General features: G+C 41.0%; 1 protein-coding gene across 1 annotated transcript in view; it reads left to right on the forward strand.

Moving 5' to 3' along the window:
* The window catches only part of LOC117514639 (collagen alpha-1(XIV) chain-like), a 496536-nt gene that overhangs the window by 215419 nt on the left and 253228 nt on the right, over window positions 1–27889 (forward strand). The window contains exons 20-21 of the mRNA XM_034175192.1: window positions 16853–16985; window positions 25307–25429. Of these exons, the coding sequence (XP_034031083.1) occupies window positions 16853–16985; window positions 25307–25429 (256 nt within the window). The remainder of the gene's footprint in view (window positions 1–16852; window positions 16986–25306; window positions 25430–27889) is intronic.

Consider the following 27889-nt stretch of genomic DNA (forward strand, 5'->3'; position numbering starts at 1 on the left):
ACTCATCTGCTGTGACCTTTAATGCACCAGGGCACAGTCTGTATGATCTGTAGCTCTTTGTCGAGCTAACCTTTTTATTTCAGAACTCTCTTGTGCATGACGATCTATTACAGTATATCCCATCTCCTCTGAAGTCGTGCCTCTCCTCTTTGTGCGGCTGATTCACTGTTAGATGAGATAGTCATTGGTGATCACTGCTTGAAACAACATTATCGAGGATCTTCATCTCCAGCAACGGAACGTCCTGGACACAGGAAGCAAACAAACATGCACAAACAGATTCCATCCAGGGCACTAAAGCAGTGTGCCTTATTTATTCCAACAGATAACAGTCAGACTTATGCATAGAAGCATGCTTGCACAAATGTTGAGTCTTCCAAATAAAAACATGGCTGTAATGCTTTTTTTTGTTTGTTGGTTTGTTGGTTTGTTTTTTGTCCATCATTCTCCCTCACTGCTGGCTTCAAAAGACTTTATTGACAACAAATACCTGTAACAAATATTTGCTAGACCTCACACAGAGGCACCATAAAGATGTAACAAAATTACATGCCTCGCAACAGGGACCATAAAGATGTAACTAATTGGTCAGTTCTAGATCGGCTCACACAGGAGCACCAAAATAAAATGTAATTAGGTATCGTTAAACTCCCAAATTGAATTAGATTGGCCTGGACCTAATTTAATGGGTCACCAAAATCTTCTTCTTCTTCTTTGTCTTTCGGCTGTTCCCATTAGGGGTCGCCACAGCAGATCAATCGTTTCCATCTCACCCTGTCCTCTGTATCTTCCTCTGTCACACCAGCCACCTGCATGTCCTCCCTCAGCACATCCATAAACCTCCTCTTTGGCCTCCCTCTTCTCCTCCTGCCTGGGTCACCAAAATAATTAATAATTTTAGGGTCACTGTGTAACACGATTTTTGTTCCTGGCAAATAAGTGTCTTTTTTCAACTACATTTATTGCAAAACTATAGAAAAAGCCCAATTTTCATGCCAAACTTTGGTTTTTTGGGCTGCACAGCAATTTTATCCCCTTAAAACACCTATTTTTGACAATTTTCTGACTTTTTCACAATAAAACTAAAATATAGAACATAACTGCAGCAAGGTTTATTTTCAAACATTTGAAAACAATTTTACAAAGTTAAAAATGAACAATTTTCCTTGATTTGCGAATGTCCAACGAATCACTTTCCCTTATCAGACCCAAAATTTAGTACCCCATCATGTTTTCATTGTAAGATCCCTGATATCTGTGTTCAAAGTCCATTATGTCTTGGTGGAAGCACTCCATGTTCTTCTGAGTATGCCCCCATGTTGTCCTTGAAGTTGTCAAGGTGTGCATTCAGAATGTGGACCTCAGTGACATCCTGCAGTCCATTTGGCCATAGTTTCTCACCAAAGTCTCAACCAGTTCCACATAATTGTCAGCCTTGTGGTTGCCCAGAAACCCATGGACAACATCAACAAAACTTTTCCATGCCTCCTGTTCCTTTGCTGTCAGTTTATTTGGAAATTCAGGGCACTCTATGATTTTCTTGACTTGCAGTCCAATGAAAACACGAGCTTTCACTTTTGCCTCTGACAGCTTTGGGAAAAAGTCTTGAAAATACTTGAATGCTACAGACTCTTTGTCAAGCGCTGTGACAAATTGTTTCATGAGACCCAGTTTGATGTGCAGAGGAGGGAACAAAACCTTGTGAGGATCCACCAATGGCTCATGTTTAATGTTACAGCTTCCAACTGAGAATTCAGTCCTTTCAGACCATTGCTTCTGGTGATAATGTGCTGCCCTGTCTCTACTGTCCCAAAGGCAGAGAAAACAGGGAAACTTGGTGAAACCTCCCTGGAGTCCCATCAAAAATGCCACCATTTTGAAGTCCCCAATGACCTCCCATCCATACTCATCATAGTTCAAAACTTCCAGCAGATAGTTGACACTGTAATCCTCCTTGAGATGCACTGAATGAGCCAAAGGAAGTGATGGATACTTGTTCCCATTGTGCAGTAGCACAGCCTTCAGGCTTCTGGATGAGCTATCAATGAAGAGTCTCCACTCATTTGGATTACATGCAGTTCCAATTGCATTGAAGTCCTGAAATGTCACAATAGCACAGAGAAACAATAGCACTAGAGAAACATTGGTGACGTTTTCTTTGGCTTGTTACTTGCACACTTTTTATTCAGCAAGTCCCACAATTTGCTTAACTCATGAGACTTGAAAAAAGAGAGATGAAGCTTAAAGATTTTAAGTAAATAAATCTGATTAGAATTTAGAGATGAAATTTGAAGCCAATTAATTTTAAGAAAATTATTAAACACACTTATGAATATGGTTAAAAAGCAGCCACTTTGTTTCCATTGACAACAAACCCTTTTCTGGAACCTTTAACTGGGTCACTTAGCTGATCCGTTGAAAAGGTGGTTCGGACGATCCGTCAATCCATCATTGAGGTAGGTTCTGCAGCGTGCTCACTTGAGTCAGGGGTTAACTCAGTGGTCTCCCTGAGTGATCCCAAAGGTTTGTGTCGGCTGGCTTTACCGACAGGATGGCTGCTTGCAGACAGGATGTCAGCTTGTTGGACCCCAGAGGTGGAAGGCATTTGTTGAAAATGGTTTCAGGTAGCTTTTAAAAATTTGTTGGAGCCAGATTAAAAGTCTTCGTGAATTTAGAGAAAAGATCAAACTTTAAGAGGGTTGGAAAAATAGCCGACAGAAAAGGAAAATTGCTTTTCTGTAAATTCGCTATTATTTTGGAAAGTTCAGCTCGGAAGTTCTCTTAAAACTTCGAAAGACTTGACGCACCTTAAACTGTCAGGTTAAAATTCTCAAAAATTGAGACAAGAATAAAACAAAGAATGAATGCCATGTGGTAGCTTCAGCTAGGTTAGCTTAGCATGGGCCCTTGTTGACCCAAAAATAATTAAGCGTTTAAGAAAGGAAGAGAGCGAGGCAAGAGAGACAAAAGAGAGGAGCGAAGAGAGGCAGAAGAGGGGGGAGCACTCTGTTCTAACTTTTTAAGGGGGACTGACGTGACCAAACTCCGCCCATTTAGGGTGTGTAATCTCACAGAAAACTTAACGTGTTCACAGGGCAGACCCAAATGATTCAACTATTTAAACACATTAACTATTTTGGTATAATATTGTTCTAAGACACTCGAATAGATACACATTATTAATCATCACTTAAACACATCCTTTGGATAAACAAAATACTTCAGCATCAACATATTGATAATGCAGAAAGATCACAAACACACATCGGTTATAAGGAATGCATGTCAATAAAATGGAATGATTATATGCAAAACATTTTGTTTGATTAATCAATACAAACAACATATATGAATCAAAGAATACTGATGCAATTCTTTTATTTTAAAAGAAAATCTTTCTTCACTTAGACCTAAAGATAATAGCTGTTATCAAGATGCAAAGTTTTATGGCCACTCTTATCGTGGAAGGGATATCATCTTGCAGTCTTGAGAAGGTCTGGCCTTGGCATGAGGCCATAAGTGGGTTCTTCGGCCTGGAGAAGCTCAGATTCTGATGTGAAGCAATTATAATGTCATGTAATTCATAGTGACCGAAATTTAACCATTTAAAAGGCAAGGGCTCTGAGTTACAGGCCTGTTTTGCTGTGAAGCTCAGTTTTGGCCCATGGGGGGGGGCTTATTTCCAGACCTCCAGATGGCACAGGAATTTCTCAACTGGGTGTGAAGGCACCGTCTCTGTCTGCAGTTCAAAAGTCAGGTTTTTGTTGAGAGAGCAATAATGTATTATTGAATTAGGGTGAATCGAGGCCATGCACTACGTTCCCCTCATTTGATGGAGAAGTGGAAGGATGTTGTTCTTTCATCACAAGTAAGAAGCTGGCCGAGAAGAGTCATCGGTGGCTGATGGTGGACGAGGTCCTCCCAGGCGATGTTTGCTGTAAAGGCTGATGTCAGAGGCACAAAGTGGCTCAAATAAACAAAGCAAAGCATTTTGTTTCTAGATTGGAAAGCTTCAAAGAGTGTTTTCTTGGATATATATCACTACGGCGATACATCAACCCCTCAACTAAGACTGAACTCGAAGCTAGACTGCCTGATGTCTTAGCTTCACATTTGACAAATACCCAGTCAGACAGACAGACTTGTGGATAGTTTAAACTCAGTGCTCAAAACTACACTCGACATGATTGCGCCACCTGTGTTAAAACCACGCTCCCCCAAATCACAGTCACCTTGGTTCAATGATTACCTGTGTGACCTCAAGCATAAGGCAAGAGGTCTAGAACGGAAATGGCGTCGTTCTAAATTAGAAGTATTCCACCTTGCGTGGCATGACATTATCTTAGACTATAAGCATGCATTATTGGCTACAAAGCGGACCTATTACTCTGATTTGATCAACAAAAACAAGCATAACTCAAAGTTCTTGTTCGACATGGTGGCAACACTTATTCATGGACAACCACCTGTAGTTCGCTCTCCTTTTACAGCCCAAGATTTCCTGGATTACTTTGAGAAGAAAATAGAAGACATGTTAAACATATCCCGGCATGCCTTAACCCAGCCACTACACCATGCTATTGAGGTGGGCGCCACTACTGAGGTACTACCTAGATTTACAGAATTTGATAGTATCTCACTAGGCATGCTGACAAAACTCATAACATCAACAAAAAGCACAACCTGTTTATTTGATCCTATACCAACAAAACTGTTTAAGGACCTGTGGCCCACTCTTGGGTCGACTGTGTTGGAAATTATTAATCTTTCTTTAACTTCTGGATCTGTTCCTAAATGTTTCAAATCTGTAGTGATTAAACCATTAATTAAGAAACCTAATCTTGACCCTAGTGTATTGAAAAACTACCAGCTGATATCAAATCTATCATTTTGCTCTAAAGTTCTGGAAAAAGTGGTGTCACGTCAGATCATGGACTGTCTTACTGAGAATAATCTCTTTGAGCCACTGCAGTCTGCTTTTAGAAAATATCATTCCACAGACAGCTCTCACTAAAGGGGATGAATGATCTTCTGGTTACAATGGATTCGGACACCACTACACTTCTGTTGCTGTTAGATCTCAGTGCTGCATTTGATACAGTGGATCATCATATTCTACTTGATAGGCTGGAAAATCATTTTGGGATTACTGGGAGTGCCCTTGCATGGCTGACGTCATACTGACCAGTCATTCTCACTGTGTTTTGTACAGTAATACTACCTCTAACCTTAGTGACATGAAATTTGGGGTTCCACAGGGGTCTGTCTTAGGCCCCCTGCTTTTCTCCCTTTATATAGCACCCCTTGGGCACATATTGCAGCGTTTTGGGATTACCTTTCACTGCTATGTTGATCATCCTGTCTATGCCTGATGCTGAAAACCTGATCCATGTGTTTATCTCTTCTAGATTGGACTACTGCAATGTTCTATTTTCTAGTTTACCCCAGTTTAGCATTAGGGCTCTCCAGTTGGTTCAAAATGCTGCAGCCAGACTTTTGACATGAAGCAGAAAGTTCGACCACATTACACCCATTTTGGCATCCCTTCACTGGCTTCCTTTCCCAGTGAGAATCAGATTTTAAGGTTCTGCTACTAGTCTATAAAATTGTTCACGGACTGGCACCTCCCTACCTAGCTGACCTAATTAAACCTTACGTACTGGCCCGGGCTTTGCATTCTCAGGGTGCAGGACTACTTTGTGTCCCTAGGGTGAATAAGAAGTCTGCGGGTCACAGAGCTTATCTCTTCTCTTATCCCTGCATCAATAAAACAGTCAGATTCTGTAGAGACTTTCAAGTCCAGACTTAAGACGTACTTCTTTTCCCTTTCGTATGGCTAGCATACTGGTACAGTTTTGTTTTACACTTTTTACTCTTTTAATTCATTGTATTAGGAAACGGAGCATGCTGAGGTCTCAACTTCACCCAAATTCTGGGTCTTTCAGTGAAGCTTAGGGCTAGTGGTCGGCGATCACCTTAGTATTTCTTGTGTTTTTCTTGTTGATTAATGCTGGCAAATTATACAGTTTTTCTTGTCTTTCTGATGCCTGATTCTGTTTTTTCTCTCTGTTTAAGGTGCAGCTCCATCCAGAGATAGGAGTTGTATTTGTGTTGGCGACCCTCCTGTCCTGTGCACCAACAGCATTTCTTGTATATTCATCCAGGAATTGTTCTGTGAATTGTTCTGTAATTTATGTTTGTAACATGGCCCAAGCAGAGGGTCACCCCTTTGAGTCTGGTCTGCTTGAGGTTTCTTCCTCAGAGGGAGTTTTTGCTTACCACTCTTGCTTTGGGGGTTAGTAAGGTTAGACCTTACCTGTGTGAAGCACCTTGAGGCAACTCTGTTGTGATTTGGCGTTATATAAATGAAAATAAATTGAAATTGAAAAATTTGAAGCTGTTCAGGGTTCAGCCTGTTTCAGCAGTTTGGAGACCCTGTAGGTCTATATCATTCATCTCATTATTTGTTTTGATTGAAACTGAAGGTTGGTTTAAATTTCTCAACACAAAAGTCAACTGAATAGGTCTATTAGTTAGTAGAACATGGAGCTTGCAGATTCTCCTAGTGTTTGTGTGGGTCCGTCTGGTTGTTACGGCATCCTCCCACATTTAAGGACATGGACATTAGTTGAATTTGAAATTTTAAATTGGTCTAGGTCTACCTGGTACAAAAGATCTTAATTTGAGTGGAGTTATCCTGGTTGAAATCAAATTAGAATTGAGTAAAGTTTGAGTTAGATAGTGTCCACCCCCCATTGGATTGGCTGGGGTTGTTCAATTATCAGTGTAAAACAATTAATGCGTCCTATTCAGTTTTGGAGAAACATTTTTATGCCTAAGAATATTGGGTAAATTAAAAGCTGTGAAATCATTTAGATACTTGATGATCTTGGTGCATCTAAGTAAAAATAATAGGCATATTTAGTCTTTTTCGACTATTTTGAAGGACATTTGTCCGCACAAATTAAGTAGATTTAGAGAAATATAATTGGTTAAATAAGTGCTAATTTATTTCAAGGAAATAAATTCAAATAAGAAATGTAAAGTCAAAATGAAATTAACTAATAAAAATTTTAAGCATTTCGCTTGGTGTACTCACACAGTTAATTGAAGGTGTTTCTGAAATTTTATTAAGTCAGTATAGCTGTTTCTTACTGTTATTTTTATATACAAAAGCACTGTGTAAGTGTAGAGATTTACAAATGCAGTTTGTCCACTGTAGTTTTCACGGTACTAATAGCTTTGTGGGTGTGATGAATATCGCAGAAGTTTGTGACGCACTTCGATGCGACAAGATTTATTTTAATTTGTTTGAGTTAGTCAACAACTGTGGCATACCCGAAGTGTACCACAGGATTTAGTAGCAATTTCTTCTAACGCGGTATGTTAGTTTGGAGAGACTTTCTCTTTGATCTCTGCTGATTTCAAATTGGTCCACGTCAGTGGAGAGTTTGTCACACACCAGGTGAGATCCGGCCATACGAGGAAGGAACGCCCAGGTCGGTCTACTGGTGTTTTGGTCAGGTGGTCTAGGTGCGTAGCACCTCAAGTTGTCAGTTGGTTGTAGTGGTTTCAGGGGAAGCGGTTGCTGCACCTGAGCCCAAAGTTTAAACCATTTGAAATCTATAAGAGGTTCAACTCGGTCAAAGAAGTCTTTGCCGAGAAGGAGTGGAAAAGTATCCAGTTGTGATATACAGACTGGATGGACAAAACTCATGGGCCCCACCGTCAGGTGGATGTGGGCCATGGATGACATCGTTGTGTCTTGTTCAGTGTAAGATTGTATCTTAACTGAGCAAGGTGAGTGTGTAAGGTTCTTGTTAGTCTCAGCCTGCAGTTTGTTAAACAGTTTGGCTGACATAAGTGTGACATCGGCAGCGGTGTCAGTGAGGGCTTCCTGCTGGAAGGAACTTTAAAGTGTTACAGGCATGTATAGTTTTTGTGTTCGGTCGTTTTCTGACAGGTTGCACAAAAACTTGGTTGGCCTGGTTCATTTATGCTGACCCTGTCTGGGTTAGCACCTGTTTTCTCCTCGAGGTTGACCTTGTCTCCAAGAGCGTTGCTGAAGGATTAAGATTGACCTTTTTGCAAGGTTTGGTCTTGAGCTTCAAGTCTAGGACTCAGGACTTGTGTGTGAGTCACTCTGTGACCTTCCTCAGTTGTGTGAGACTGAGAGAATGATGATGCTACGTTTGAAGGGGGAACCATACAGGTGATGGATAGCACATCAGCCCTTTGTTGATGGTTCTCTTCCTTCAGGTCGTAGATGTCTTGTAGGATGCTTAGAATATTCTGCCCCAAGGTGGAGTTTTCATGTTCATCTGCAGGGGAAGTCCTGCTTTGGTGTTGGTTATCAGTTTGTCTTTCCCAGTTTGTGGGTTTCTCCCAACGTCTGGGTGCAAACTGTGCATGTTGTGTCTTTGAATTCAGATCAGTCTTTGATCCACAGTAGTGAGCATTTTGGGGGGACCACGGTCGTTGTGGACGTGGTCCATTTCGAATGCTTTGTGTGTTTCGAGCAAATTTCTGCTTCCATTTAGGAGAGCTTGGTGTAGAGCCTGTGTTGAGCTTTGGTGGACCACAGGGGGTGCCTTTGAGCTCAAGAGCTGAAAGTTGAGTGTTAACACTCAAACCTGAATGATGTACAGTGGCTTTAGAGTCTCTGTTCTGTTGCTTTGTGAAACCTTTCAAAGCAAGATCACGCAAATATTGAATGTTGGCTTCCTTGGGAGCCCCAAGGATTCCCAGATGGTAACTTGTGGCAAAATGAAGGTTTTCAACAAACAAGGTTTTGAAGCTGAGATCTTCATCCATGCGTGGCTCATTGCGTTTACCAAAGTATGCACGCAGCAGACAGTTGTAATACAGGTGAGGAGATTCTTTACTCCCCTGTTTGACTTTCAGGGCAGCTGCTAAGCCTGTCTGAGATGTGTGGTCAGAGAATTCTTTCTCCAGTGCCATACAGAGCTTTTGAATGTCTTGTCTTACTGCTTCAGGTTGGTGTTTAATGAACCTGCTAACCTCGCGGCTAGAAGTTCTTCTGACAAGATAAGTAAAGTTGTCACTGGTTGCTTGAGGAAATCTTCTGAAAAAATATTTGATGTCGTTCAAGTAAGCACCAGTGTCCAGGGAGCCATCAGGACATGGCGCAAAGCAAGTTGTGTGTCGTGCAATCTTATCAAGTTCTCGATTGGTGAGAACTGAAAGAGGCTTAGTATGTGGAGGAGGATTGTGAGGTGAGCTTCCAAGAGTCTCACGATACCTGTCAAAGTTTTCTGGAGGACAAGCACCCGTTTCCATGAAGGGAGGTGGAAAAAGTCCTCTGTGTGTACCTGTGGAGAGGAACTGGAGTTTTTCTCTCTCCAAGTATTTTTGGTGAAAGTCATGCAGCTGTCTGAAGTGTTTCATACGAGAATTTTCCAGGTCTCGTCTTAGTGAGAACACTTCTTCGCTTGTGAGCTCCAGCTGTTGGCGAGTTTCAGTCAGACATAAGTCTGTGTCAACAAGTTCTTTGCAAAGTTTCTGGTTCTTTGATTTTTCAAGAACCAGAACTTGTCTGCATGTTTTAGTCTCATTTTGCAGGGTTGTGATTTCACAATGTGCCTGCTTGATATTGTCATGCAAGTCAGTAATTGTCTCGTCACATTTGCTGGTAGTTTCTTCCAGGGCACGGACCTCATCACCGAGTACTGTGACTGTTACCTTTTCATGTTCGATGCATTGTTCAGCAAGGATCAAAGATCTTTCAGTCTCATCTGTTCTCTGTTTCAGTTGTTGGTTCTCCTTCTTCTGTTCCTGGAATTGAGAAACAGACTGTTGTTTCCCTTTTGGGCTTTGTTCAAAGCCCAAAAGGTAGAGGTCAAACATTTCTGTGCTCACCTTCTTCTGCGTAGCAGATTGAAGGTCGTTGGCAAATCCAGGTAATAACTCTGCGGTTAGATTGAATAGTACCTGCGTGATTGAATCGTCTGAATCAGTGTGGCCGGACGTTTCAGAGCCACTGGGCGCACGTGACTTCATTGCAGAAGACGACAGCATTTTCAATTTCCTGATGAGATAAGATTATCAGGTTAACACAAGATGCACAATTATTTACAAAAATATCCATTACAGTTGTGTACGGAGAAATTGATTCGCTGTAAGCGATTCTCAAATTTGTTTCAAGAGATTTTCAAAATCTGAAAAGGAAAGGAGTGTTTCCTTTAATTAGTAGTATTTGAAATCAACATCCATCCATCCATCCATTTTCTTCTGCTTTATCCGGAGTCGGGTCGTGGGGGCAGCAGCTCAAGCAAAGCCGCCCAGACCTCCCGATCCACACACACCTCCCCCAGCTCCTCCGGGGGAACCCCAAGGCGTTCCCAAGCCAGCTGAGAGACGTAGCCCCTCCAGCATGTCCTGGGTCTTCCCCGGGGCCTCCTCCCAATGGGACATGCCCGGAACACCTCTCCAGCGAGGTGTCCAGGGGGCATCCAGAAAAGATGCCCGAGCCACCTCACGGACTCCTTTCGACGTGGAGGAGCAGTGGCTCGACTCAGAGCTCCTCCCGAGTGACCGAGCTCCTCACCCTATCTCTAAGGGAGCGCCCAGCCACCCTGCGGAGGAAACTCATCTCGGCCGCTTGTACTCGCAATCTCGTTCTTTCGGTCATGAGCCAAATCTCATGACCATAGGTGAGGATCGGAACATAGATCGATCAGTAAATCGAGAGCTTTGCCCCCCTACTCAGCTCTCTCTTCACCACGATGGTCCGATACAGCGACCGCATCACTGCAGATGCTGCACCGAAATCAACACTTTAATTAATTAGGTAAATTAAAAGTTTGAATAATTTATATTTTTAATTAATTAAGGTTTCTTTGAATTTGATTAAGAAATTGAGAATTTATTAATTCAGTTGTAGAATTGTTTCAATTAAAATATTGGCTTTAGGTAACAACCAATTTGATTGTAGGATTACTTTGATGCTATCTTATCTTAGGGACCTCGTAGTACCGTATCACCCCAATAGAGCGCTTTGCTCTCAGACTGCAGGCTTACTTGTAGTTCCTAGGGTTTGTAAGAGTAGAATGGGAGGCAGAGCCTTCAGCTTTCAGGCTCCTCTCCTGTGGAACCAGCTCCCAATTCAGATCAGGGAGACAGACACCCTCTCTACTTTTAAGATTAGGCTTAAAACTTTCCTTTTTGCTAAAGCTTATAGTTAGGGCTGGATCAGGTGACCCTGAACCATCCCTTAGTTATGCTGCTATAGACGTAGACTGCTGGGGGGTTCCCATGATGCACTGTTTCTTTCTCTTTTTGCTCTGTATGCACCACTCTGCATTTAATCATTAGTGATCGATCTCTGCTCCCCTCCACAGCATGTCTTTTTCCTGGTTCTCTCCCTCAGCCCCAACCAGTCCCAGCAGAAGACTGCCCCTCCCTGAGCCTGGTTCTGCTGGAGGTTTCTTCCTGTTAAAAGGGAGTTTTTCCTTCCCACTGTAGCCAAGTGCTTGCTCACAGGGGGTCGTTTTGACCGTTGGGGTTTTACATAATTATTGTATGGCCTTGCCTTACAATATAAAGCGCCTTGGGGCAACTGTTTGTTGTGATTTGGCGCTATATAAAAAAATTGATTGATTGATTGATTGCTGAAAGCATAATTAGTTTAAGTCAAAGAATTAGTTTGGAAGATCAAAAACAGTAAAAATGCAATTAGACAATTGTCATAAATCAGAATACAAATGAATTTGATTTTAGAGATGTTATCTCATTGTATTAAAGTGAAGGAGTTAATAACTAATACTTTTAGCTTTCCAATTGGAATCAGGATTGTGCCAGCTTACTCAGTTTAAAAGTCCTTAAAATCTTTAAATGATGCAATAAGTTTAATTGATCAGTCTCAATTATTCACAAAAGAAAGTTGGTCAAGTATTTACAAATTTGGCTTCATCTTTTTGGAGCTAAATAGGATGCACTGCGGTCCGCCACCTGTAGGTGGGATCACTGCTTCAAAGGGTTGGAGAGTCAAGAAGAAGAAAGGAGGAGGGAGGGGTTCCCCCCCGCTCGTTTCCTGTTTTGCTGGTGGTTCCAAGCGGGCTTTATCAACTCTTCTTAAGAAGAAATAAATTTTGGAAAACTATCTTCTGGCTGTTTTGGTCCTGTTGTCGACTGTCGTTTAAAGCACTGCAACTTTTACAATGCACTTCAACAGGAACTTTGTGACTTTCTGAGGTTTTTTGAGTGCGTTAGCAGAGTTAGCTTAGCTTAGCCCATGTGCTGTCCTGCTAACTTGTAAATTTTATCGTGTTATAAATTTAAAGTTGTAAATGGACTCGACGTTCCGGGCTGTTAGCTTTTATTCAGTTGATTGGCATTAGTTTGTGCTGACGAATTGAAACGTTTCTTATTTTAAAGTTTGTTAGGTAGCGTGTTGGCGGCTAATTTATTTTGGCGCGGCTTTGTCTAGTGCGCTGTTACCAGGCTGTGCTCATCACTGGTCATAAATCACGGAGTTGCTTTTTCAGCACGGCGAAAAGCGGAGACTTTTAAGAGAAAAGGAATTCACTTTTGTGTTAAGCCAGCAGCTATTTTCTTGGAAGCTATTTGGCAGTTAGTAGCACAGCGTGCTTTCACAATAAAACTTTGGACAAGTCTGTCCACAAAACATTTAAATAATCTCAGAGCACAACAGAAGTTCTTTGGAACTTTAATTTTTAAATGTGGATAAAAATAAACCATTTAACTGGAGAAGACGCAGTTAAATTAGTGTTATTTCTGAATCTGTAGGTAAAATAAAGCTTTTAACTGGAAAAGACAGTTAATCCGTATTATTTCTGCAGCTTTGACAAAATAAATCTTTAACTGGAAAAGACAGTTAAATCAGTGTTATTCTGTAGTATCAGAATCTGGTTTAATTTCTGGACAGTCAGAAATAAACTTGAGTCCGGACAAATAGCAATTGTGTGGAATAGTCGCACTATAAATACTTTTGTCAAAGGCCTTAATAAATTTGCATGCACAAAATAACATAAATAAATGCTTAATCCATTCATAGAAATTTAAATTTTGTGGCTTTGTTTCATTCAAAGAAAAGTTTTTAAGAACGTCTCGTGACGGGTTAATTTGTGTCAGTCACAGAAACAAATGGCCAATGCTGAATCGCCTCACACGGGGCACCATTAAAATGTAACAAATATTTGCTAAACCTAACACGGAGGCACCATAAAGATGTAACAAAATTACATGCCTTGCAACGGGGACCATAAAGATGTAACAAATTGGTCAATTCTAGATCGGCTCACACAGGAGCACCAAAAAAAATGTAATTAGGTATCGTTAAACTCCCAAATTGAATTAGAATGGCCTGGACCTACTTTAATGGGTCACCAAAATAATTACCAATTTTAGGGTTTAATAATTATTATTTAACATTTAATTTACTTTTTAATTTAATTTACTAACATTTAATTTAATTTTTCATGTAATTCATAGTGACCGAAATTTAACCGTTAAAAAGGCAAGGGCTCCCTTTGAAGAACTCTGAGTTACAGGCCTGTTTTGCTGTGAAGTCCAGTGTTGGCCCATGGTGGGGGGGGGTCTCAGGCTTATTTCCAGACCTCCAGATGGCACAGGAATTTCTCAACTGGGAGTGAAGACACCGTCTCTGTCTGCAGTTCAAAACTCAGGTTTTTGTTGAGACATCATTAATGTATTTACCTATTTTCTGAAAGGGTTATGGGGAAAAGAACTCAATGTTAAAATCTCAGATGATGGCTGGAGTGATGTTTGGAATAGTGTCAAAACACTGAGTGTTTGTAATCGAGTAAGAGCCATGCAATTGAAACTACTACACAGTGCCCATATATCTCCCTCACAACATAAATTCAACCCTAATTCATCTCCACTATGCCCCAAGTACAAAATAGAAACTTGGTTTATTTTACATTATTATTTCAGTATAGAATGATTATTGAATCTCCCGCCTGTATAAATTTAAAATTTTGAATTTAAATGCATTAGTGAGCCAAATATGTTTGTATGGTTGTTTGTTTTTGTTTTATGTATTCTTGTTCTTTTTTTTTTCTTTTGAAAAGTTAATAAATATATTCTTTTGTGCTTTCTTATATTCTTTTGTGCATACATGCTTTTGTGAATATGTGTGTGTGTGTGTGTATGTATGTATATATATATATATAGATAGATAGATAGATAGATAGATGTGTGTGTGTACAAGTAAGGTGTGTATTTTAACTTATCTGTTTTAATCTGGTTTTTATTTGTTTTATTGTGCTGTGTTCATTGTAAATTATGGGAATGTGCAATATGCTGATGAATTTTCCATAGGCAAGCAAGCAGTGTACTGTTTCGTTGTTGTATTTATTGATTTTTGAGACAGAAATGTTTGCAGAGCACTTGACGTCCAAGACAAATTTCCCTTTGGGGACACTAAAGTGTATCGTATCGTATCAAATTAAAAAAAATATATGATACTAATGTGCAGTGAGCAGAATTCTTGCACAGCTGTAAAATTTCCACTTTTTTTTAACGTTACAGCCATATTCCACAAGAGAGTAATGACACCATGAAAAATGCTTTTTTGAATTTTTTTCAAATTTATTAAAAAGAAAAAACTAAGAAATCACATGTACATAAGTATTCACAGACTTTGCCATGAAGCTCAAAATTGAGCTCAGGTGCATCCGGTTTACACTGATCATCCTTCAGATGTTTCTACAGCTTAAGTGGAGTCCACTTGTGGTAAATTAAGTTGATTGGACATTATTTGGAAAGGCACACACCCGTCTACATATAAGGTCCCACAGTTGACAGTGCATGTCAGAGCACAAACCAAGCATGAAGTCAAAGGAATTGTCTATAGACCTCTGAGACAGAACTGTCTCATGGCACAAATCTGGGGAAGGGTACAGAAAGGCCTTAGTCAGAGAGGTGAACAAGAACCTGATGGTCACTCTGTCAGAGCTCCAGCATTCCTCTGTGGTGAGAGGAGAACTTTCCAGAAGGACAACCATCTCTGCAGCAATCCACAAATCAGGACTCGCCTGATAGAGTAGCCAGATGGAAGCCACTCCTTAGTAAAAGGCACATGACAGCCTGCCTGTACTTTGCCAAAAGTCACCAGAAGGACTCTCAAAATTCTCTGGTCTGATGAGACAAAGATTGAACTCTTTGGCGTAAATGCCAGGCGTCATGTTTGGAGGAAACCAGGCACCACCCCTACAGTGAAGCATAGTGGTGGCAGCATCATGCTGTGGGGATGTTTTTCAGCAGCAGGAACTGGAACTGGGAGACTGGTCAGGATTGAGGGAAAGTTGACTGCAGCAATGTACAGAGACATCCTGGATGCGAGTGGACCCCTGCCTGGTCACTTGCATCTCCAGCTACCTCACCGACAGGTCCCAGTATGTCAGGCTGAGGGACACCATGTCTGACACTGTGATCAGCAGCACCGGAGCACCCCAGGGCACGGTGCTGGCCCCTCTAATCTTCACCCGTTACACTTCTGACTTCTGCTACAACTCTGAGCTATGTGACATCCTGAAGTTCGCAGATGACACACCCATTGCTGGATGGATCAGGGATGATAGAGAGGAGGCATACAGGAGCCTAGTGAAGGACTTTGCTGCCTGGTGCCACACAAATCATCTACAGCTCAACATCTCGAAGACAAAGGAGCTGGTCACTGACTTTGGAAAATACAGACCAAGTCCGTGACCAGTTGTGATTGAGGGAGCTGAGGTGGAGGCTATGGATTCCTACAAGTACCTCGGGCTGTGGCTGGACAGCAAACTGGACTGGACAACCCACACCAACCATCTGTACAGGAAGGGACAGAGCAGGTTGTACTTTCTGAGGAGGTTGCAGTCGTTTAACATCTGCAGGAAACTCCTGTGGATGTTCTACCATTCAATATCAGTATGTCTGGTATTTATATCTGTGTATTTATATTTATATTTGCAAAATGTTTTTGTTTTTTTTGGGGGGGGGGGGGTGCTTTCACTTTTGATAGCATGTGTGATTCTTACCCTCTCTGCTGGTATACAATGCTGCTGGAACCTCAGTTTCCCTGAGTGACTCTTCCCAAGGGATCATGAAGTTCTATTTAATATAATCTAATCTAATCTAAATACAAACCTGCTCCAGAGTGCTCTTGACCTCAGTCTGGGGCGACAGTTCATCTTTCATCGGGACAATGACCCTAAGCACACAGCAAAGATATCAAAGGAGTGTCTTCAGGATGGACAACTCTGTGAATGTCCTTGAGTGGTCCAGCCAGAGCCCAGACCTGAATCTGATTGAACATCTCTGGAGAGATCTGAAAATGGCTGTGCACCGACGCTCCCCATCCAACCTGATGGAGTTGAGAGGTGCTGGAAAGAGGAATGGTCATAACTACCCAAAGATAGGTGTGCCAGGCTTGTGGAATTATATTCAAGAAGACTTGAGGCTGGTAATCTCTGCCAAAGGTGCATCAACAAAATATTGTATATGTGATTTCTTAGCTTTTTATTTTTAATAAATTTGCAAAAAAAAAAAAAAAAAAAAAATTTCATGTTGCCATTATGGGGCGTTGTGAGTAGAATTTTGAGGGGAAAATGAATTTACTCCATTTTGGAATAAGGCTGTAACATAACAAAATGTGGAAAATGTGAAGAGCTGTGAATACTTTCCGATTGCACTGATTATGCCATGTTGTTGACATTTTTGCTTTTAACAAATCAAGCCTGTCTTTAATCTTTCCCCCTAAATATCTCTTTAAGCCCTAAACGAGCAATAGGTGCATGTGTTTTCCTTTATGTACCCATAGTCTTTGTGTTCTTCTTCTTTGACGCATACATGTTTTTGTCTGCAGGTGTTTGTTCCTCGTGGTGAGAGGAGAGCCGAACTTCAGCCTTTACAACCAGACACTCAGTACAAAGTGACAGTCACGCCGATCTATACTGACGAGCAGCAGGGCATCAGTGTTTCTGCACTGGGAGCCACATGTATGATACACACATACACACACTGACTGCTTTGAAATATAAATATTCACATTTTTATTCTACATCAGCTTCAGGCTTCGAAGGACACGAGACAAACCTGAAAACTAATGAAAAGGAATTTTACTATGTGGAGCAGAATGCTCATCAGCATTGCTTTAATTTAATTTACATTCCAGAAGGCGAACATAAATTAAAGCCATGACAAATACTGATGCATTCTTAATTGTCTTAATGAAGGCCATTTATAATTACACCAGCTCTTTTCATTAATGAGGTGATTCAATTATTTTGTTCAGCTCAAATTGATTTTCCAATCTCGTGATTACCTCTTATGAATAGTATGATTGTCTCCTTGTTATACACAGAATTGAATTATCAGGTGGAATTATCAGGCACAGCATGTCCAGTAAAAATTCCTTTGACGTGACTTTTGTGACATTTCGTCCATTTCGAGGGAAAAAAAAATGTCATCTCACCAGAATTTGTGCCTTGAAAGCCTCATTCTAATTTTCAAGGATAAAAAATGTTTTATGTATGTATACACAGTATATGTATGTGTGTGTGTGTGTGTGTGTGTGTGTGTGTGTGTGTGTGTGTGTGTGTGTGTGTGTGTGTGTGTGTGTGTGTGTGTGTACTGAACAAATATACAAATGCAACACTTTTGTTTTTGCTCACATTTTTCATGAGCTGAACTCAAAGATCTAAAACATTTTCTATATACACAAAAGACCTATTTCTCTCTAATATTTCACAAATCTGTCTAAATCTGTGTTAGTGAGCACTTCTCCTTTGCAGAGATAATCAAATCAAATCAATTTTATTTATATAGCGCCAAATCACAACAAACAGTTGCCCCAAGGCGCCTTATATTGTAAGGCAAGGCCATACAATAATTACGGAAAAACCCCAATGGTCAAAACGACCCCCTGTGAGCAAGCACTTGGCAACAGTGGGAAGGAAAAACTCCCTTTTAACAGGAAGAAACCTCCAGCAGAACCAGGCTCAGGGAGGGGCAGTCTTCTGCTGGGACTGGTTGGGGCTGAGGGAGAGAACCAGGAAAAAGACATGCTGTGGAGGGGAGCAGAGATCAATCACTAATGATTAAATGCAGAGTGGTGCATATAGAGCAAAAAGAGAAAAAAACACTCAGTGCATCATGGGAACCCCCCAGCAGTCTAAGACTATAGCAGCATAACTAAGGGATGGCTCAGGGTCACCTGATCCAGCCCTAACTATAAGCTTTATCAAAAAGGAAAGTTTTAAGCCTAATCTTAAAAGTAGAGAGGGTGTCTGTCTCCCTGATCTGAATTGGGAGCTGGTTCCACAGGAGAGGAGCCTGAAAGCTGAAGGCTCTGCCTCCCATTCTACTCTTACAAACCCTAGGAACTACAAGTAAGCCTGCAGTCTGAGAGCGAAGCACTCTATTGGGGTGATATGGTACTATGAGGTCCCTAAGATAAGATGGGACCTGATTATTCAAAACCTTATAAGTAAGAAGAAGAATTTTAAATTCTATTCTAGAATTAACAGGAAGCCAGTGAAGAGAGGCCAATATGGGTGAGATATGCTCTCTCCTTCTAGTCCCCGTTAGTACTCTAGCTGCAGCATTTTGAATTAACTGAAGGCTTTTCAACTTCAATCAACTTTTTTCTTATATAGCGCCAAATCACAACAAACAGTTGCCCCAAGGTGCTCCATATTGTAAGGCAAGGCCATACAATAATTATGAAAAACCCCAACGGTCAAAACGACCCCCTATGAGCAAGCACTTGGCCACAGTGGGAAGGAAAAACTCCCTTTTAACAGGAAGAAACCTCCAGCAGAACCAGGCTCAGGGAGGGGCAGTCTTCTGCTGAGACTGGTTGGGGCTGAGGGAACTTTTCAGGGAACTTTTAGGACAACCTGATAATAATGAATTACAGTAGTCCAGCCTAGAGGAAATAAATGCATGAATTAGTTTTTCAGCATCACTCTGAGACAAGACCTTTCTAATTTTAGAGATATTGCGCAAATGCAAAAAAGCAGTCCTACATATTTGTTTAATATGCGCATTGAATGACATATCCTGATCAAAAATGACTCCAAGATTTCTCACAGTATTACTAGAGGTCAGGGTAATGCCATCCAGAGTAAGGATCTGGTTAGACACCATGTTTCTAAGATTTGTGGGGCCAAGTACAATAACTTCAGTTTTATCTGAGTTTAAAAGCAGGAAATTAGAGGTCATCCATGTCTTTATGTCTGTAAGACAATCCTGCAGTTTAGCTAATTGGTGTGTGTCACCTGGCTTCATGGATAGATAAAGCTGGGTATCATCTGCGTAACAATGAAAATTTAAGCAATGCCGTCTAATAATACTGCCTAATGGAAACATGTATAAAGTGAATAAAATTGGTCCTAGCACAGAACCTTGTGGAACTCCATAATTAACCTTAGTCTGTGAAGAAGATTTCCCATTTACATGAACAAATTGTAATCTATTAGATAAATATGATTCAAACCACCACAGCGCAGTGCCTTTAATACCTATGGCATGCTCTAATCTCTGTAATAAAATTTTATGGTCAACAGTATCAAAAGCAGCACTGAGGTCTAACAGAACAAGCACAGAGATGAGTCCACTGTCTGAGGCCATAAGAAGATCATTTGTAACCTTCACTAATGCTGTTTCTGTACTATGATGAATTCTAAAACCTGACTGAAACTCTTCAAATAGACCATTCCTCTGCAGATGATCAGTTAGCTGTTTTACAACTACCCTTTCAAGAATTTTTGAGAGAAAAGGAAGGTTGGAGATTGGCCTATTTGTCAAGTGATGGCTTTTTAAGTAATGGTTTAATTACTGCCACCTTAAAAGCCTGTGGTACATAGCCAACTAATAAAGATAGATTGATCATATTTAAGATCGAAGCATTAATTAATGGTAGGGCTTCCTTGAGCAGTCTGGTAGGAATGGGGTCTAATAGACATGTTGATGGATTGGAGGAAGTAACTAATGAAAATAACTCAGACAGAACAATCGGAGAGAAAGAGTCTAACCAAATACCGTCAGGCACTTCTGATTTAAAGCTCTCTTTTTCAGAGGAGCTACAGCATCCAAAGTTGTCTTCAATGAGGATGTAAAACTATTGACGAGATACTCTATCTCACTTACAGAGTTTAGGTAGCTACTCTGCACTGTGTTGGTATATGGCATTAGAGAACATAAAGAAGGAATCATATCCTTAAACCTAGTTACAGCGCTTTCTGAAAGACTTCTAGTGTAATGAAACTTATTCCCCACTGCTGGGTAGTCCATCAGAGTAAATGTAAATGTTACTAAGAAATGATCAGACAGAAGGGAGTTTTCAGGGAATACTGTTAAGTCTTCAATTTCCATACCATAAGTCAGAACAAGATCTAAGATATGATTAAAGTGGTGGGTGGACTCATTTACATTTTGAGCAAAGCCAGTTGAGTCTAATAATAGATTAAATGCAGTGTTGAGGCTGTCATTCTCAGCATCTGTGTGGATGTTAAAATGGCCCACTATAATTATCTTATCTGAGCTAAGCACTAAGTCAGACAAAAGGTCTGAAAATTCACAGAGAAACTCACAGTAACGACCAGGTGGACGATAGATAATAACAAATAAAACTGGTTTTTGGGACTTCCAATTTGGATGGACAAGACTAAGAGTCAAGCTTTCAAATGAATTAAAGCTCTGTCTGGGTTTTTGATTAATTAATAAGCTGGAATGGAAGATTGCTGCTAATCCTCCGCCTCAGCCCATGCTACGAGCATTCTGGCAGTTAGTGTGACTCGGGGGTGTTTACTCATTTAAACTAACATATTCATCCTGCTGTAACCAGGTTTCTGTAAGGCAGAATAAATCAATATGTTGATCAATTATTATATCATTTACTAACAGGGACTTAGAAGAGAGAGACCTAATGTTTAATAGACCACATTTAACTGTTTTAGTCTGTGGTGCAGTTGAAGGTGCTATATTATTTTTTCTTTTTGAATTTTTATGCTTAAATAGATTTTTACTCGTTGTTGGTGGTCTGGGAGCAGGCACCGTCTCTACGGGGATGGGGTGATGAGGGGATGGCAGGGGGAGAGAAGCTGCAGAGAGGTGTGTAAGACTACAACTCTGCTCCCTGGTCCCAACCCTGGATAGTCACGTTTTGGAGGATTTAAGAAAATTGGCCAGATTTCTAGAAATGAGAGCTGCTCCATCCAAAGTGGGATGGATGCCGTCTCTCCTAACAAGACCAGGTTTTCCCCAGAAGCTTTGCCAATTATCTATGAAGCCCACCTCATTTTTTGGACACCACTCAGACAGACAGCAATTCAGGGAGAACATGCGGCTAAACACGTTACTCCCGGTCCGATTGGGGAGGGGCCCAGAGAAAACTACAGAGTCCGACATTGTTTTTGCAAAGTTACACACCGATTCAATGTTAATTTTAGTGACCTCCGATTGGCGTAACCGGGTGTCATTACTGCCAACGTGAATTACAATCTTACCAAATTTATGCTTAGCCTTAGCCAGCAGTTTCAAATTTCCTTCAATGTCGCCTGCTCTGGCCCCCGGAAGACAATTGACTATGGTTGCTGGTGTCGCTAACTTCACATTTCTCAAAACAGAGTCGCCAGTAACCAGAGTTTGTTCCTCGGCGGGTGTGTCATCAAGTGGGGAAAAACGGTTAGAAATGTGAACGGGTTGGCGGTGTACACTCGGCCTCTGTTTAGAACTACGCTTCTTCCTCACAGTCACCCAGTCGGCCTGCTTTCCCGGCTGCTCGGGATCTGCTGGAAGGGAACTAACGGCGGCTAAGCTACCTTGGTCCGAACCGACTACAGGGGCCTGGCTAGCTGTAGGATTTTCCAAGGTGCGGAGCCAAGTCTCCAATTCGCCCAGCCTGGCCTCCAAAGCTACGAATAAGCTACACTTATTACAAGTACCATTACTGCTAAAGGACGCCGAGGAATAACTAAACATTTCACAAGTGCAGGAGAGACAGGAGAAGCTGCCATGCTAAATCGGCTAAGAGCTACTAGCTGCGCTAAGCTAGTGGATTCCTAAAAACACGCAAAGTGAATAATGTGTAAATAATTTAGAGGTAATTCAGCAATGGGAGTGCTTTAGTTAAGGCACGTGAAGATTACACTGTGAAACAAATCGTTATCTAGTTAACTAGATCAATCTAACTGCGCAGATTAAACAGCTAACAGATATAGCAAAACACTGCTGTGCTCCGGAACAGGAAGTGATACAATACCGCAGTGAGAGCCAACCACCAGTAGCCAGTAGCCAACCAGCAGTAGTAATTCTTCCCACCTCACAAGTGTGGCATATGATTATTGCACAGGGGTGCTTTAGGCTGGCCACAGTGAAAGGCTACTCTGAAATGTGCAGTTTTGCTCTATTAGGGGGTCTGGGGCATCAGAAAACCAGTCAGTATCTGGTGTCACCACTACTTGCCTCACACAGTGCAACACATCTCCATCGCATAGAGTTAATCAGCAGCCAGACGCCATAGAATGCGAGCATTTGCCCACTCAAGTCAGTTATGATGACGAACTGCAGTCAGGTTGAGAACCCAATGAAGAAGACGAGCATGTAGATAAGCTTCCCTGAGATGGTTTCTGACAGTTTCTGCAGAAATTCTCTGGTTTTGTAAACCGATTGTTGCAGCGGCTTATATATATATATATACAGTGGTCCCTCGCTATATCGGGGTTCACCTTTCGCGGCCTCACAGTTTTGCGGATTTTTTTAGTGCAATTTTGCATGCTGCTTCTCTTTTTTTAACAGCGCATTGTGTTCTGCGTCCTCATCAGGCGGGCCGGTCGGCATCACTGCGATTGCTATCACTGCCTCCGATGTGCTTACGGAGTCTGCGGGCTCGGTAAGCGCTGCAGCGGGCCACTCACACCGCCCCACTGTCTGCTGTGGGGAGTTGCAGCCAAAATCTGGCAACAGGTCCAGCAGCCCGCAAGGATAGAATTCAGCAGCACTGCATGGTCTTGGTAACCGCAGTTGCAGAGCTCCGTGGCCACTGAGAGAAGTTTGTATCTTTTTAATGACTTGGATTCTTTGCGGGTCCCATGTAACGGAGGCCAGCAGGTGTCGCTGTGCAGATGTAGTTAGTAAACCTCACTCCCAACAGCGCAAAAGGATTCTCTGGTCACAAGGCCAGAGCCCTGGGTTTTAGCCTTCTGGTTAGAGAGTCCGACTTCCATGCCGAGGATCATGAGTTCACGTCCCGAGGGGAGCGAATGGGCGGAGTCATAACAACACAACATAGAGTGCAGCCGCTACACCCGCATCAGTCCCACAACAGTAACACTGGAGGCAGTGAGCGAAGGGAGAGCACGTGCATTGTGTTCTGCGTGTGTCTGTTCATAAGAATCTTCTCGCCCAGAAGAAAAAAAGAGCGCCAACAACTACCCATAACTGTGTTTTTCACTTGGAAAAAGACACCTGAACTGAGGTGTCTCTCAGTGGAAAAACACGCTGCAGCGCCAGGACGAAGAGGCGCGATCAGAGGAACTGTGAAATACTGGTGAGTCACTATTAATAATTTCTTATGTGTCCAACCTCGTAGGTTGATCGTTAAAATGAAATTTGTTAGTTCTAAAAGCCATCATAATTATTTATAGGAAAACGTTCTATTTTTATTTCTCAAACAAATGTTTTGGCCTGAAAACAGGTTTTGATCTTTGGTTTCATTCTATAATAGTGGTCTTATTTTTCTACTAAGGTTTGAAGTTTGAGCGTGTTTACACAGGAGAGAAAAGTGAGAAAATGTGTGTAGTGAGACGTTTTACAGCCTTAAAACATCTATAATAATTGTAAAAAATGAGGCTGACTACTTTGTGGATTTCACCTATCGCGGGCTATTTTTAGAATGTAACTCCCGCGATAAACGATGGACCCTCAGATCCTTTGACGTCTGTGGGGAGATGCTGCAGATGTTCTGTTGGGGAGGCAGCATCACAGACAGGGACACCAAGCGGCTGGCAAGCTGGTCAGGAAGGCTGGGGTCGGTGCTGGGAAGGAGCCTCGTCCCACTGGGGATTGTGATGGAGAGCTGCATGATGGGCAAGCTGCTGGCCATCAAGGACAATGCTAGCCACCCGCTCCACTACATCCTGGTAGAGCAGAGCAGCAGGGGTGGGCGGCTCATCTCCCTGCGCTCGCGGACTGAGTAGCACAGGAGGTCCTTCCTGCCCACAGCCTTTGGAGAGTTTAACAACTCAGTCGATGGCAGAGGCTCCTGAGCTGGCTGTTGCTGCCCCTGACACCCCCATGGGCACTGTGCAATGGAATGATGTCCCTTTATTTTTAGCTATTTTTAATTGTTTTTAATTATTTATTAGTCAATTTATTCATTGATTATTTTTTAAAATCTTTTACCACATTTTTAATATTTATAATGTTTTATTGTCATTGTCAGCATCGTTTGCTCACTTTTTTCACTTTGCTTGGTTGCTATTGTTGTTTTGTTTGTTTTCTGTACCTGTGAGATACAGGATGCCTGAATTTCCCCTAGAGGATTAATAAAGTATCTGTGTGTGTGCGCGTGTGTGTGTGTGTGTGTGTGTGTGTGTGTGTGTGTGTGTGTGTGTAGAGTTATTTCAGAAAGTGATAAGAGTATTCTAAGCTCATTACATATCCACTCACAAGTTTCAAGCATTTTTACGTCCACCAAGGACATAATAAAATCATCGGCGTTTATTAAATTCTGGATGTGATATGGATCCAGATTGTGGATCAAGATTCTCTTTGTAGGCTTTTAAGGATTACATCAAAACTACTTCATGGATTCTCACCAAATTTGTACCACAGATACATATTAGGGCATGGAAGACTCCACTGAATTTTGGAGGTGATCTACATCACTGTTTGCTCTTGTTTTAATATAATTTTGATAATTATGGGTGTGTCTGACTGTAGCAGGATTTTAAAAACGTTCAAAAAATAATTTTTTTTTTTCCATACTTTGGAAATTCCTTCAATTTCTGGGGAGACCATGATGTTGTTATTCATGTCGTAACATCAACGGGAGGACATTCTAGGATGCATATTCATGAAAATAATGAGAATAAGGATAAAGAATGGGATACGTTCTAAAAACTATAATAAGTCCAAATCCATCCATTTGTCAACTTACCTTGACTTTACTGACAAATGTAATCAAGAGAAATATGATACCTGCCCCATACAGCAAGTATATGAATAATTATATGTAACGTAAGTAAGTAGTAAAGTGTAACTATAAAGTTGTAATATTTAATATTTTTGCTTTTCTCTGTGTGTGTTTTGTTAGTGCCTCTCTTGCCTCCTACCAACCTTCGTGTGTCAGAGGAAAGGTTCAACCGCTTCAGGCTCACCTGGGATCCACCTCAGTCACTTCCTGTGGGTTACAGGATTGTCTACCAGCCCCTCTATGGTACACATACATGCACAAACAGTAGTTTATACATGATGGGAAGTGGCAAAAAAAAGCTTCCAACATTTATCATCACTGTAACCCAAAAACAGACCCTCAGGATAAAATATTTTTGCTGTGGGACTTTTTCATGCATTTCTTATTGTGCTGATACTTCATCTTCATAAGAGAAGAAACAACAAAACACAGAACAAATTTTAATATCTTCACTAGGGAGGTTATGCTTTCGCCTGCATCTGTTTGTTGTTTTCTAGAAAACAATTCAAAAAGCATTTCTGATTACAAAACCTGGTGGAAATAATTTGAATATAATTTTTGTTGTTTGTCTGTCATTTTGCTACTCAAATTATATATATATATATATATATATATATATATATATATATATATATATATATATATATATATAACATTGACTTGGTAAAAAAAATAAATAAATAAACTGGACAAAATATAGTTAAGTGATTTGTAATTACTAGTACTGTCAAGGTTAATGCAATAATTACACATTAACATAAATTTCTTCTAACACAACTAATTTCTTTGACACGGTGACCCTCAAGCCATAGTTTGGGCCTTCAGGAAGGAAGGAATTAAGTAGTGTGTGGATGGCAGCATACACAAACCTCCTTGGGCATAAATGCTCAGTTGAGGCATTTTTTGACTGATCTGTACTAGATTCATTTAACCTGAGTCACCACATAGGTTCATGCATGTTGTCTGCTTTAAGCCCTTTAAACAGTGTGTATCTCCCTCTGTTTCATAAGCATGGAGTGGTCACAGGGTCATATTCATGATGAAAGTTTTAAAAACACACATCTCATCAAACACTGTGCACACATCTTTTTCTGATGAATGCCACATGTGATATGATTGAACCAATCAGATAGCAATTTCCCAAAACAATAAACATGTTTTTCCTTGCTGCCTTCTGTTTAACTCCTGTTTATAGAGACAATACACAGGCATGGAGCCAGAGAATGGAGTCTAAAGGGCCCTGCACCTCCCACACTTGTTTGAGTAAAGGTCTGCTTCTGAAGACATTTTAAAGACCTCTTTTTACAAACAACAACAACAATAATAATAATAAATATATTTTTAACAAATAAAACATCATTCAATCATTATTACACTGAGTGTAAGTAAGTTTTATTACTACAATTCTTCACTAAATGGAATTGATATTGTGATATTGTGACGAAAAGCTCCTTATTTTCGTCATGACAGCACGAATTCATTCTAATTTATTCCGTCATGGTTGCACAAAATTAAAAGTGAAGTGGGGGAGTCGGGGTGGTTAGGTTAGGGTGGGGGATAGAGTAAGATTAGGTTATGGTCAAGGTTAAGGTCGGGGGTAGAAGTAGGGTTAGGAATAGTGAGTTAAAAAAAACTGTCACGAAAATTTGACTCATTTCGTCACAGGAGCACAAAAACAAACAAAAAAAAAACATGAGACTGGGCTGACCATGCAATACCGTGGCAGCCTGTCCAGGTTCTAAGTATGATGATTTGCAAACATTAAGGCCCCTTCAGACATAGTATGATTAAGTACAAATCTGGGCGGCTGACGGCAGAACAGCTCGTATGAACGAACCACGAAAACATCGAGCCGACAGGCAGGCGTGCACGATCCCAGTGCGACAGTACCGTGCACTTGACAGTGTCATGCACGTAACTGTGTCATGCATGTGACAGTGTCGTGCAAGCAGGAACACAGTGCGAGCAGCTGGAACAAGGTGCACCACATCCCGCCACTGATGTGGAGGAAAATAAAATAAAAACCCACTGTATAATTCGTGAATATCACTGGGTTGAAATAATAATACATAAAAGGGGATGCAATACAGAACCCTGTAGTTAAATAACATCAGTATAGCATCAGTATAAAAAAAAGCCACTCACGGGATTCAAACCCCTAAGTTCTGATTACCAGATGGAAACTTTACCACTGTGCTACCATTGCTGGCCTATAATCAGTATGGAAAAAATGACTGAAATCAACATTGACATGAAGGAGGTGCGCTATGTGCAGCCGCTGCAGCCTGGCTCAAAGGCACAAGATGTTTTATATATTTCCATGTGAGGACAGCAGGCAGAGACACGCACCTCATGGAGTAATGTTGTACAACCCCAATTCCAGTGAAGTTGGGACATTGTGTAAAATGTAAATAAAACAGAATACAATGATTTGCAAATCCTCCTCAACCTATATTCAATTGAATACACCACAAAGACAAGATATTTAATGTTCAAACAGATAAACTTTATTGTTTTGTGCAAATATTTGCTCATTTTGAAATGGATGCCTGCAAAAACGTTTCAAAAAAGCTGGGACAGTGGTATGTTTACCACTGTGTTACAAGGACACTAATTGTTGAAGCTTTGTAGATGGAATTGTTTCCCATTCTTGCTTGATGTATAACTTCAGTTGTTCAACAGTCCAGGGTCTGGCTTTCGCTT

The sequence above is a fragment of the Thalassophryne amazonica genome, chromosome 7 (assembly GCF_902500255.1).
Source record: "Thalassophryne amazonica chromosome 7, fThaAma1.1, whole genome shotgun sequence".
Classification (NCBI taxonomy): Eukaryota; Metazoa; Chordata; class Actinopteri; order Batrachoidiformes; family Batrachoididae; genus Thalassophryne; species Thalassophryne amazonica.